Below are 14747 nucleotides of genomic sequence, written 5' to 3'. Positions count from 1 at the left end.
GTCATTTTGGCTGGGACCTTTCCCTTTGCATTCTTTTGCTGGTGCCTTTTGCTTTGTAAAGGAACCCAGTGTCACACATCTTAAAGGAGATGGTCTGGAATCCACTCCCTGTCACCCACCACCAACAGAAGAGGGGAAGGAGACGACAAGGGGGTGAAACAAATTCTTAAATTAGGGGTGTTTTGAAGAGGAAATAAGAGAGGCTTCTAAAAATGAAGGGAAAATGAGGATGTTTAAAATAAATTTAATGTTGTGCACATTCATCGGCTCAACAGAAGGTTTCCTAGAGGTTGCCTCAGGAAAGGGAGGAAGTGCCAGGTTGACCTTTCTTTGGCATACGGAGATCAAATATCTGAAATGCAGGTGTATCTCCTGAGTTCATCCTTCTCCCATCCCATTTTATTTTGTTGTGGCTGATAGAAGAGATGCCCCTAAAGGTCCTTTAAGATCTAAATGGAAGAGAACACAACGGGTTTGAGGGTGTCCCCTTCACAGTGACTGGGAAACTCAAACATGGAGGAAAACTCTAAACAGGAAGAAACAGCTGAAACACGGAATGAGGGATCAGTAATGCGGAAGAATGGAGCAGATAACTGTTATTTTTCCTGATGAACCCTGTAGAGCAACTTGATCTTTTTAAACTATGAACATGGATAACTGGTTTAAAAATTAAATATTTTTAATTAAGGAAGAAAAAAACAAAACAAAACAAAACAAAACTCTGAACACAAGCACAAGAAAAGTCTCTTGGAACATATGGAGAACCAGGAAGCTTAACTTTACTTAAATTGATAATTTAGTTAGTTATTGTTTTTCAAATAATAGTAGTCCGATGACTCAACTAATAATTGACTTATTAAGCACTATTAACAGTCTATAACCATGACAGGCTTCGGGGGCCAATAAAGTAAGGATTTGGGTCAATAATTAGCATCAGCTAAAGACCTGGGTAAGTAAGCCAGGCCATGGTTTGGTGCTCTATATTCATATAAATCTCATTTGATATTCACAGTCCAGCAAGCTTAATCCATTTCACAGAAAAGGAAACTGAGACTCCAGAGAGATTAAGCTGACCAAGATGACATACTGGCAGAGTAAATATTCATCCTTGGTTCTACCAAGCTTCAAGACTAAGAGTTTATATTCTAACAAGAAAGAGAAAAGACTCATGTGAAATTATTAATCAGCACCACCTTCAGATGAAATTCCAACCTTCTAAACCTGATTTGCTTGGGCTCCCTGAGTCCTGGCTTCAGTCTTATTTCCCACTGGACCCTTGCTCTCTTGCTGAATACAGACCACATCCAGTAGCAATTATGTTCTTCTTTCTGATGTGCTTATAGCTTCTTCTGCCTCGGGTTTTCCCAAAAATCTCCACCCCTGAAAGTCTTTTTTTAGGGTCCCCAGGACACCTCCAGCAAGGCTACAGGCCACCTTCCCTCTCACACACTTCCTTCTTTCCACATCTCAATCCTTGCGCCCGCATCCCTGGGGCAGACCTGCAGGCCCCGGGGCAGAGCCCCGCTTTCCTCATGCACCCATTCCTTCTGACAGAATCGTGAGGGCTTCATCTACCTGGCTGCCCCATGCATTTCTTTGCTGGCTTTTCAGCACTGACCAACTCCTGTTGCTTTATTTACATAAAATAGGCCGAATAATGAGAAAGTCTTTAACTTGTAATAACCCACAACTTTGCTCTAGAGACTCAAAGGTGGCCTGTGAGCTACAACTAGACTGAAGACTTGCTTGACCCACCACGTGGTTTTTTATTTTTATTTTTTTAAGGTGGATTGAACTGCCAACTAAATCAACACACACACACACAAAATACAGATTTCTGGCAATTCTCTGCAAAAATAGAAAGATTTGGCAATACTAGATGACATTCCTCCTTGCCAATGTTCGGCAGGACCTGAGGAGCCACATAGGAATGAGTCACATGCTCCCTAGTTCCCCTAAGCATCATGTTGTCTCCCAGACCCATTCACTTCACCCCCTCTGCCTGGCCCAGGGGTGCTGACGCATGTGCCTGTGATTTGGTGCCTTTCTCCTCTGGGCAGCAGAGGAAAACATCGTGGGGGAGGTGGCTTCTGAACAGGACCATGAAATATGGAAACAGCTGTTGTGCAGTTTTACTTTCCAGAAGAAAAATGTCAATGGATTTTATATTCCGTTTTTGGATACCGCCCCATGTCCCCTACCTGTCAGCAGGACAGCACGATGTTTCTGCCAATTATATTTTGGAATCAAGACAGCTCAAGTTCCCATTCAGTCTTTGTCATTTACCTGATGAATTAATTTGGAAACCTGGACAAGTTACCTAACATCTCAGACTGTCCTTCTGCAAAATGGAAATGATACTGCAATCTACTTGATAGTATTACTGTTGTGAGAAATAAATAAAAGGTCACATATAACACTGTCAACATCTAGTTTTACTGTTAGCCTTATTAATACTATTTTAGACCAGAGTCAGGCAAACATTTTCTGTGAAGGGCCAGAGATGTTAGGGTCTATGCCTTCTACAGTCCCTGTTGCCCCTATATCATGAAGGTGGCCAATAAAACTTCAGTTACAAAACAGGTAGCAGGCCAGATTTGGCCTGAAGGTCTTGCTGACCTCTCTTTTCTAGCATCTCCACAGCCAGTGTCATTCAGCTCTGAAGATGTTATCTAGATGTCTCGATGGCATCTAGAACAACAGGTGTGTCCAGTGCGCATCAGAGGACATCTGTAACCTGTTTACTGGATTCACCAAGATGAAGCTCAGCCCAGAAATCATGCTGCAGGGAGACCACTCCCATCTCCGCATCTTGCCAAGGCACCTCTTCCCAATCTTTGCAAGAATGTCTTTAAACCTGAGTTCAAACATTACTTTTTGTAAAATGCCTCTGCAGACCTTCTCAACAAGATCAGGCACCCTGTCATAGGTCCCTGTATTTTCTCTTCATCACACTGGCAGCACCACAAAAATCATGCATTTCTTTGTGATAGTTTGATTAATCATGTGTGTGCTCCCCCCCCAAAGGTGAGCTCCATGAAGGCAGGATGTCTGATTTCCCACTCTGTCTCTCCAAGGCCAGCACTGGCCTGCACGCAAAAGGTGCTCTAGAGGGACTAAGCTTGAGAATCTTCTGCAGAATGTGCAAGAGGCACTGTGTGCCTTTTGTGGGGGTCATGGAACTTAAGGAACTCTAATAAACATTTCATTACACAAGTGTACAGTATTATTACTGAGTAATCTGTTTATCCATCAACCACCAATTTGACTGCAAGTTTCTAGAGAGCAGCATAGACACTTTAAATAACCAGATACTGAATAAATAAATGAAGAACTAAAAGAAGGCTGGGTTCTAGTTCTACTTATCACTCACCAGCTCTAAGCACGTGCTCAAGATTTAGTCTCTGCATCTATTATTATAAATAAAGGGGATGGGACCCATTCTCTTCCATCTCTCTGATCTTGTAAATCCCTTGAGTCTATTAAAATGCCTACGGCAAATTAGACAACAGCATTTTTCTGAGACAACCATGGCAAGTCTTCTTGATCATCTTTATCAACAATCTCTGGCCAGCCAAGCCTTAAAACCAAATGTGCCTGTGTGGATGGCTGACCCAGAGGGACCAACTGCACCTATGAATATGCCAACATTCAAGCCAGGAGGTCTCCGAGAATGTTATCAGAAACCTTCCTTGCATTTGACCACTTAGGTGCATGTCAGTGAGCTCCGTTCTACAATGCAAATTTCCAACCAGAGTAAAGACAGCCAAAGTTGGATAGTCAGAGAAGAAAAACAACTAAACTGGGCCTGTCACTGAGGAAAGCTTGAGGACAAGGTCATAATGAGTGAGAAAACTTATTCTCTGGTACAAGATCTGATTCTTTTTCTTTTTTTCCAATGGTTCTCTGAGCTAAGCTCAAACTAGATGGTGGAAAGCAGAGTTTAGAACCAAGGGAAACAGCATTCTGTCAAAATAATTTCTATCTTTGGTGTTCCATCAGGAACTCGGGGCAGGTATAGTAACAAGTAACTGGATGGTAACTTGGACTTTTATCTCTGTAACATGCAAGGCTTCCCTTGTAAGAGTCAAAGAAAAGAACCCATACATACATAGATGTATATATATATCCACACCTTTATAGTTATGTATATATACTTATTTGAAAAATATATTCCTCCCTTAAGAAGAATATACAGAATTCTCAAGTTTAAATTATCTGTACTTAGTTCTTTGTCTCCAGTTATACTGTGTTCTTTTGTGCTGGTAAAACAATATGTGCCTTAATTAGCAAATATCTGTAAATAATTTACTTGCTTTTCAAATACAACAGAACAATGGAGTCAATTTTCACATACATTTACCCAGCATGCATCCTGGGTCTTAAGCTAGAGTCTCCCATTGTTCAGTAACTATGTCAAGCTGTCCAAGGGTCTTGTTGTGCTCCTTGGTAGAGTGGAGGGTGGGATGGGAGACTGGAAACCCAAGTTCCAGTAGCAACATCCCTTTTTGCAAGACTCCAGAAGACAAGCTAAAACAAACTCTTAATGATCTCTAACCCTGGTGTCCCCTGAAAGGAATGTGGCAGTGTGCCAAGAGCAAAGGTCACTGGAGTAATAGCTGCGAGATGCAGGCATTCTGAGGCCCCCCTGCCTCGGACAGTGTGAGCCCAAAACCATAAGGTATAATGTATGAGGCCCTTGAATCACAGAACCTCATCTAGGCTTTCCAGGGTTAAAACTGGGCGCTGCACATGCAGTGCAAAGAAAGATGTTAAATCAAATGAGAATGACTGTTCCAGGACTGGAGGCACTATTATTTTGAATAAGATTGAAAAGGCCAGAAAAAGCAATTCAAAAACATTTCAATTATGTATTTCCCAGAACTACATCTTTGAGCAACTAATGCAAATGTTACCACCACAATAAAACTTCTTTCCACATAAAAGCATATAAAACAGGTTGAACAGCATATTCTTTATATATCATATGCATATTTTTGACTATTAATAAAAAATTCAAAATCTATGTATGCTTTACTCTCCTAAGCAATACAATAATTATGATTAAGGGACAGGCAGCACAAAAAGAGCCAATTTATCTTACTCATGCTCAGGAATACTATTGTGTAACTAAGCAACTAAAGACAAAATATGGTCTAATTAATTCACTCCTATGCTTATTTAAAAGACACAATTAGAACATTTTTATTTTCCAGCCTGCACAGTAGTTCAACATGCTTGAGGGTGTAGAAAGCAAAGGCTATTATTCTCAAAGACAAGAGTTTAATGTTTAGTGCCACTGATCAGGTTTGGAATTCAACTATGGGAAGGAGGGGGTGTGTTTCCCAACTGGGCTGTACTTGGAGTCACAAGAGAGGAAAGGTAGGGGGGAAAATGTTTATTGGGCCACTGATTGACAAGCAACACATGGCCTCTACCCCAGTTTTCTCACTGTGGCACAAGCTTGGAGATGGGACTGTGAACTTGATGGTCACATGGGCAAGGACACAGCACTGTAGGCCTATTTTTACAGCCATAAAGATTCTACAGAAAATTCATGTAATTAAACCAACCGTCCTTGTCTGCGTGGTAAATGTCAAATATCTGTCTTCAAGGCTGCTAACAGTGTATCTAATTTTAAAAACAGAATTAATTTACACAAGTATGTGTTGGAGATTGATGACATTAGCATGATTCTAAAGAATCAATTCAATAATATTCATCATCTGCATGTTTGAAATGTTTTGTCAATACGGACAGTCACAGGCCAGGATGTGAACCATGCTCTCTGAAGGCAAAGACTCAGGTTCTAATCTCCTGTAAAATGGAGTACAACGCAGTATGGCTGCAAGGGAGTTACATACAGGAACAGGTTTTGCAAGAAAGACAGGATCCATGACCACATTTGTGAGAGTTGAGTGAATCCTTAAACCAACAATCAATAAATTTGTTTTAAATTTCCTTAAAAGCCAAGCCAATGGGTAATCACTAGCTGCCATATTATTTTGAGTAGAAGATGGCAAATATCCAACTACCCTGGCTATAAAAAATATGACAAGCAAATACATTTGATTCAAGCAATTATATTCTGGATATTGGTTAAAACTAGACTTTGATAAATGACTTGAGTAATGTATCACTAGATGCCACTTTGAACAATGGTATGCTTTAGTAGTAATACTGAAGTATTTACATGTATGGACTCATGTACTTTGTAAAAATAACATTTCCTTAGTATGTGCCTGACATTCTAAATGTCAAGAGAGGTTTTAATTGCTTACAATGTTGACTCGCTATCCAGCAGTTTAATACCATCAGTCTGAAGAATGTGCTTGCTCACAGGAACTGCCAACCAACACACAGGTGAAGAGGGACTCTTCTTCTCTGAAGTCTAGTCTTTCACAGATTGCCAGCCCAAAGCCCTGACTTTTTATGGGCTGACAGCTGGAGATTGGAAAAACACTCAAAGATGTTGGCTCTAGCCTGATCATTTAGTCCCAAATATTCACTAATTTTTTGGTGTGTGCCTGAAAAAAAAACAACCTTTTCACGTTTCTTTTTACATCCTATGCTGCAAAATGACCATGAATTTTAGAAGAGAAAGAAAAAGTGTAAGGTGGGGTGCTGAAGCTGGCCCATTTATGAATGACTGATTATAGGCCCGCTGCTAGGAAGAAACTGGACCCAACTTAAAGAAATCAGGCTGTGGGGAAAAGGGCACTTTAATTATTCTGTTAGTCATTCAATAAATACTTAGTGAGTAGCACTGAATACTGTGGAGGAACCAAGAAGTAAAAAAGACACACTTTCTGCTACTGAGAACAGCAGGATAGTGGGGAAGGCAGAGGGAAGAACAATGCAAAGTACAAGAGAGGTTAAAATCGACTAAGGGACTGTAAGCTCCCTGAGGGCATGAATTCCTGTCTGTCTTGATCACTGCTATAGCCCAAGGGCCTAAACAGGCTCTGGCACAGAATAGGTGCTCTATAAATATGCATGGAATGAATGAGACTTCAAAGATGAAATAGTACTTCTAGTTTTCAGAAAGAAGGGGGAAAAGCTACAAATAGTGACCTTAGTTAATCTCTCACTATAGGAAACACAGACAGAAAGAATCTGACAGCTTTCTCTGTGCTCTGTCCATGGGGCTAGACTGAGCTCTTTGAGGGCTGGGAACATTCTCCTTTATCTCTGTATCCTGTAGTCAAGGAGTTGAATAAATTCTTTCTCCAGAAACTTGCAGATAGTGAGCCTTCCTTTGAATGCATGCAGCTTGTATTGTCAGCACAATTTACCAATGTGTTATATAGTATCTTATCTTGTTTTTACATTAAAAAAAAATGTGTTGGTCTCATTTCTCTATCAAGATTGATAAACTTCTTGAGAAAAAGGGCCACACCATGAACTGTTTTGTATCCATCTCTGCACCCAGCTGAGAGCTGAGCACATGGTTAGCACTCAACAAGTAATTTTGATTAACTCAAGATAAATGATACCAACATGGGCTGGACTTAGGATCTTTGTCATGCAAAACATAACTTCTTACATAGTCTACTGATTCTCAAATTTTAACATTCTAGACTCAATGTTGAAATAGTTTTGTATTTATAAGTGTTTTTGACATAGTAATGATAAATTATTTCTTAAATTACTGGATCTTGCTTCAAACCCAAGTAGGAAAGAAGAAAAGGCACACAATCATATTCCCTATTTTGGATCACCCATAGGTCAGCAAACTTCTTCTGCAAGGGGCCAAATAGTAAATATTTTTTACTGTGTGGGCCATATGGTCACTGTCACAACTATTCAACTCTGCCTCTGTAGTCTGAGGGCAGCTATAAATAATACATAAACAAACGAGTTTGAATATGTTCCAATAAAACTTTATTTACGAAAACAGAGAGTAGACCAGGTCTGACGTTCAAAGCTTAGTCTCTAATGCTTATCACTGTCCAATAAATTCTCTCCAAAAACTCATTAGTTCTCACCCTGGTTCTAAAAGTTCTGCCTGTCAGAATGTAAAGATATTCCTACTCTTAGCTTAAAATCACTACTAAAAATAAATAAGAACTATTATAACTGCCTCCATAATTTGCTGAGTTCTCCTGTACAAGTACTATGCTAGTTACCAGGCGCTTTTCATTATTACTTCTAATTCTCTCAGCAAAGTAGAGATCACTGAATTCTTTTTATAGATGAAGGAACAGAGGCTCAGAAAAGTTAAAGAAAATGTTCAAGGCTAGTGAGGTCAATGAAGAGGCTCAGAAATTTCTAAAAACTCCGCACATGGATACAGGCCAGAGATGGAATGGCCATCCACAGATAGAGCAAGGCTAATCCAGCCCCTCCTAGATTTCAGAATGTATCTGCCTAAACCCAGATGTGATACAATCAGACAAGAATTTAAAACATCCTGCTGATCCAGTTGACAGTATTTGTCAATACTAAAATGTAAAGAGCTTTTTATTTTGGTGACATGGCTAAACCTACCATATAGATGAAAGCCAGCCTGATTTGGGGAGCATCTGAACTGGCTATATATTCTAGCAAACTAACCTAGATGCCACCCTCTTCAAAGAGAAAAGTTTTCTTTAGGAGGGTCCATAGTAGTGATTTTAAACTTCAATGAGGACGATAACACTAATATTAATTATAATAATAGTGACTCAATCATTATTAAATATTCTACTATGTGCCAACCTCCACTGTAAGCATTTTACATGTATTAACTTGTTTAATCTTTAAAAGAATCATAGGAAGTAGATACTATATTCCCATTTTACAAAAGAAAAAACCGAGGCACAGGGAGTTTAAGATTTGCCCAAGATCACACAGCTAGAGTAAGACTGCTTAAAATGCAGAATCCTGGACCCCAATTCCAGAGATTCTAATTGAGTTAATTTTAATAGGGGCTTCAGAGTAAGCATTGTTAACTATTTTTAACCCATCATGAGCCTGATAGTCAAATCACTTTTAGAAATCTTGCCTGTGTGCTAGAATCTGTAATGCCCAGATGTGCTTGATCTTGACGCGCTGACATCATTAGTTTACTCATGTACACTCATAGTTGCAGATGACTAGCAAGCGTTCTTGTAGGATTCAGCACAAGGCCTATTGGGCTGAAATCCATACTTGCACATCCACCTACTTTAAGAGGGTATATTGCCAATAGATCAAGCACTTGGCAATTTGAAAATGAATGTAATCAGAAGTTACCCAGTAACAGAACCAATTACCCGCCTACTTTGCCATTTTCCTCCTCTGAAGAGCTACTGGCTGAATGTGGCAATTGTGGGTAATTACTGAAGACATTTAACCCTTTGAACATGGCCTTGCTATTCATGTTCATGATAATTTAAAACAGTGTCATGATTAGGCCCAGGAACCTCCACACAGACATAAAAATTATTATGTTTATTGTTAACAAATTTAAAATATCTAGAATGAAGACTACCATAATCATAACTCTTTTCTATTTACTTAAGGATTTGACAATGTATAAAGTACTTTTGCAAATACAATGCCTCTTTATATTCACAACAATCCACAGTCAACCTTATTGCTGTTCCCATTTCGTTGCTGAAAAAAACCAAGGCTCAGAGTATTTATCATTATTCAAGGTCAAAGCAATAGTTAAGTTGCAGAATCAAGATGTGACTCATTCTGGAGTCACACCACTTGCCAGCACTGGAAGTAAATGAAGGCAGCCATGTGTATAAGCATGCAAATCATTATTGTAATTATTAAAACTAATAATAAATTATTAATGATTATTAATAATGTTATTAAAGTGCAACTGTTATTGTTATATACCACTGGCTAGAATCAGCTGAACTGTATAAAATAAAAATGGTTCTCCTACCTAAATATCTGGTGACCTTTGGCAAAGCTGATTGACTAGTCATAGTTCTAAAAATGTACAAGGAACTGCCCACATTAGTACAGACTTCTAGAATATAATATGATATATCAAGCTCTGGTTTCAAGTGTAGGTTTCACTGGAAAAATAAACCAACCCTAAAGCATAAGAGGGCCTAGGTTCTAACCTGTCAACATTTGACATACCATATAACCTCTGCAAGCCTGTCACCATCTGTAAAATGGGCATACAAAGTCCTGCCTTATCCAGCCTCTTACAATTATGACAAAGGTCAATAAGAACATGGTCCCCGAAAAAGACCTTCACAGATCATAACATAGCAAACCACACAGAGATGCTATTTGTAGTCTTGCACAATGATAACTGTCCTGCTTTCAGAACTGACGTCTTTACACTTCAATAAATTGTAAAAAGATAGACTGGTTCTCTTAAGCTAAAAAAGCATACTGAGTCCTGGCTATCCTTTTGAAATGGATGCTGATGTCAGCTCAATCAGGAAGTTATTAACCTCCATTTGGTTACTTAAAATAAACTGTACTGGCTGATTAAATGTGCTGAACATTTTCTCCAAGTAACAGAGCACATCACCAAGAAAACCCTTCTCTTTCAGTTATAGATTGCAAATAGCAAATGCATCATTCGAAACTATTTAAAACCAATAATAAAAATCATTTCACTGTATATAAACAAGTTAATGGAGTAAGTGAAAACAAAGCAAATTTCTTAATGAGAGGGCCCTGTTGCCCCCTCTAGGTGCCAGCAGTAAGTGCTGGTTTCTGCAGGATCTCCAGAGGAGACTGCTGCTGCTATTCAGCTAATGAATGACTTACTTAGGCCAGGGGGAAAATGACATCACCGGGGTGGAAAACCGATCTGCATTGGGAAACTTTCTACCTGCTTTACATTTGTCATAATTATTTTGCACAATGCAGCCTGCATTTACATAATTTTGAGGCGTGTCATTATCTCAATTGAAAATTGTTTTAATATGGCTGAATAATTCACAATGACATCAGCCAAAGTCCTAATGAAATATACAAGTATAATCATACAGCTAATTACCAGCCGTGTTAGCATTAAAAAACAAATCATGCATAATATTAGACAATGTATATGCAGCTGAGGATTATAAATACAGCCATCTCCCTCTCCAAATCCCCTAGAGTTTACTTTTAAATGCCAAGATTAATTTTCTCAGGTATGGCTCATATAGCAGCACGAAATGCACAAATCATTACAATGGTTTGCTTTCATTTCCCCATAATGAAGAATTTTTTTAAATATCGTGTACTTAAAAATACATCTATTCAATATCAGTAGTTCTAACAGATTCAACCTTCCTCTAATATTGGCTTTTATTCTTAAACTAGAATTCACTATTTACTTACAAGAACAGATATTAAAACTGGACTGAATGGGGTCTTTAAAAAATATTCCAATTTCAATTCAAAAATAAAAGAAAAAAAGAGAATGACCACAAAATATCCCATAAAACACTGAATAATTTCCTTCTGGGTTTAGTCAGAAGTCTATTAGGCACCAGCTCTTTTCTGGATATTTAATCCTTCCCTTTTCCAGATCACAGGCCATGTTGAAGTAATAAATTTGAAAAGCAAATAAGAAATCAGGAGGGGGAGGAGGAGGAAGACAGCTGCGCAGGAAAGTTGGGTCGGGGGAGGGGGCCGAGCTAAACCTTGGGAGGGGGAAAGAGCTCAACCTGTTGGTAGGTTGCAGGATTTTTCACAGTATTTCCAAACAACACCTTTGTAAAATTGCAGGCAGACGTTGGGAAACGGCAACATTTAAAACCCAAAGCTGGCCAGGGACGACGGAGGGGGTACAGGGCGGAGGGGGGGGGGGCGTTCCGGGAGGAGGGCGGGGCTTTCTTCCAAAGAGGCTGATCCGAAGGCAAACGTTTAGACGAACTCCTGTAATTAACCAGCAAAGACCACTGATGGGTAATTTGATCCTGGGGAGAGGGAGCGAACTGGCGATGCCAAAAGTACAATCAACTCCATCAGACCAAGGAATTCTGGAAGGACTGGCAGACAGCTCCAAGCTCCGGGATGAGTTAAACTGGGAACCATTCATTTAACAAAAAGATCCTTAACACCTACCTCGAAAGCTCGAGAGTCTGGCACAGGGCTATCTGCCCTCAAAAGTCTCAGTTTGATTACCCTGCTCTCGCTTGGGCAACACAAAGCTTTGCCAGGCGGCAGTGAGCCCTCCCTCCCCGCGGTGCATTGGGCACAGACTCCCCAAAATAGTTCTCCCGGTAGGTACCATGGGCGCTGAGGCCGGTCTGCTGACAAGGGGAGCCCACAGAACTGCGGTCACACAGGAAAATGACAGAGCCGAAGGGAGGCGGCAGCCCGGCGCCCGGTGACAGCGAGCTCACCTCGGGCGTCCTCTAGGGAGCGCGGCGAGAGCCCCGCGGCCTCCCAGAAACGTGCCGGGGAGTCTAGGTCCCTCCCCACCCTCCCCGGGAGCGCCGTCTGGGCACGGAGGACGCCGAAGCCTCAGGGCCAGTGGGCGAGCACACACCACTCTGCCCTTCCCTTCCCGGTCCCCGTCCCACACATCCCCACAGATCGCGCTGGAAGACGTCCACTTGGTGTGGAGTAATTGAAAACTAGAACATCAAATGGCTTGTCCGAGGGGGAGGGGGTGGGGGCGAAAGATAGTTGTTAATGCTTAACGTGTTTGTGCCGGTTACACGACCGCTTTGAAATCCGCCCGGGCAGATCTGCAAGTTATTTGAATGTATTATTCCAGTACCTGTCATTTATCACTTTATTCAACACGTCTTTGCCAACTCAATAGCTTTTGATCTCACTCTGCCTCCATTTCGTAATTTCCGCCCTCTTAAACATATCAAATACTTACTTAAAAAAAAAAAAAAAAAAAAAAAAAAAAACATGAACAATATCGAAACCCACCGAAAGAAATCCACCCAGCCCAGACCAAGCCAGAGGCGAAGGTAAATTTTCAAAAGGCAAAAAATGTAAAAAACCTTGTGATGTTCAAGGGGCAGTAGCAGGAAAGCAAACGAATACACACACGCGCACACACACACACACACACACACACACACTTGAACAAAACCCTTCTCGAACAAGTTATTTGATCTTGACTAAAATCAGCAGTTGGATCCTCTTTGTAAAGCTGACAGCCAAACTCTGACAATGGCAAAATACTCGAGCCCCAGCTAGTGGCGCTACCCCTTTAAAAAAGGAGTCGATCCTGCTCGCCTGCAGAAGTGAATACAGTATTTTCAAGCTTGCCCTGTAATAAGCATTACCAGGGGAAAATATAATAAAGAAAGAAGAGAGGGAGATATAAGTTTACCACCTCGCCATGGTCGCTATTTCTGCCCTGGGGAGTATCTTCTGGGAGGAAATAAAGTTTAGAGCTGGATAAAAGTTGCCGGCTGGTCCTCTCTTCCCACAACAGCTGGAGCTCCGCTATGCAAATCGGATCCTTTGGCGTACATCTTACAAAGAAAAAGTCGCCAAGGGACAAAATTCTTGGTTTGCCTTCAAGGTGGAATTGAAAAGCCTTGTAGAAAATGTAAGGTCCGTGCAAGCCACACGGTGAGCCGACCCACTGCAGGGGGGAAAAAAAGCACCAAATAAATAACGTAGCCATCAGAGCACAAACATCTATTTCCAGACACATTTACACACAGACATCTACACTCTTAATACAGAAGAGCCAACAGATATAAAGCTGGGTGTAAAAATAATAGAGCCCACAAATTTTCTGTCTCCCTTAAAAAAAAAAAAAACCTCCGCTCCCCCCCGACCCCCCTCCCCGCCACCTCTCCCTACCTCTCCATCTGAGGGGGTAAAATTACATTATGTATGTATGATCAGCGCAGGGATTTTTTTAAACAATAAAAATGATTTGGGGGGATGCAGAGGGTAAAAGTTTGGTGAAAAGTTTGTGGGGGGTGTGGGTGGGTATAGAGATGTGGGTGAGCTGGGGGGCTGGAGGGTGCCGGGGGGTGCCGGGATCGGAGGAGCGGAGGAGAGCGAAATACCTGGAGTGAGTTGGGCTCCATCTCGACGTTCTGAATTGATTGAACTCAACATTCTCTCCAAACTTGTTGGCTTGAATGGATTGCATCAGGTCCTGGCAGGGAAAAACATTCTCTGTCTTCAGCCGGCGTAATGTCTCAATATAAAACTGAGTTCTTGCCTCCCCTTCGGCACCAAAATGATTGAAAATATATCCTAATATTTCTCTGACGACTCAATTTTCAGATCCTGTGAAAACTGTACAGGTTTCCCTCCAAATGTGGGTTGATCAAATTCATAACCGAAGGAAAGGCTCCGTCCGATCTCGGCGGGAAGCGGATGGATCAAGGCAAAAACATATAGGAAGGTTTGTAAAAATAAAATCCACCCTAAAACTGTGTGAAGATCAGATCTCCCTCTTTCCAATCTCTCTTGTCTATGGGTGTCGTCTGATGAGATTTTTGGAGGAGACGAGAGTTGGCGAGCTCCGCTGTGCATCTGACAGGACCTGCTTGTATATGTCTAATATAAAGAACATTTCCTGCAGAGATTCCGGGGCGCTGCTCCTCTTTCTAATGCTCCTTAGCAGATTTGCTGTTATTAGACATGTAGATTTGTTTGATAGTTAAATTACGCTTCCTCACTGCCATGTTTTTGAGAACTAATCTGTTAAATTATCTTTTGATGCTTATTTACATGGAAAGGAAAAGTGGGTTATCGATTATATAAACATATAAATATTAATGCATTTGTTCGCTTCGCAAAAAAATACTCAGCAGTAAATAAATAAATAAATAAAATAACAGAAAGACAAGTGAGCAGTGCACACACATCTCAGGATTTTGCAA

General features: G+C 40.7%; 1 protein-coding gene across 2 annotated transcripts in view; it reads right to left on the bottom strand.

Moving 5' to 3' along the window:
- The window catches only part of ARID5B (AT-rich interaction domain 5B), a 175093-nt gene extending 161049 nt beyond the window's left edge, over nt 1-14044 (bottom strand). The window contains exons 1-2 of one of the 2 annotated variants that reach the window (XM_090278075.1): nt 13923-14044; nt 13232-13486 (exon numbers count right to left, since the gene is read on the bottom strand). In XM_090278075.1, the coding sequence (XP_090134201.1) occupies nt 13232-13486; nt 13923-13943 (276 nt within the window). In that variant the 5' untranslated portion in view covers nt 13944-14044. Of the gene's footprint in view, nt 1-13231; nt 13559-13922 lie in introns of those variants that run through there. The other variant, XM_090278074.1, reaches the window with a different exon arrangement.
- Nucleotides 14045-14747: the final 703 nt, after the last annotated feature.

Source organism: Furipterus horrens, unplaced genomic scaffold (assembly GCF_987537825.1).
Source record: "Furipterus horrens unplaced genomic scaffold, mFurHor1.1.pri manual_scaffold_5, whole genome shotgun sequence".
Taxonomy (NCBI): domain Eukaryota; kingdom Metazoa; phylum Chordata; class Mammalia; order Chiroptera; family Furipteridae; genus Furipterus; species Furipterus horrens.
Note: the sequence above shows the minus strand (reverse complement) of the source record. Positions and strands in the feature narration are given on the sequence as shown.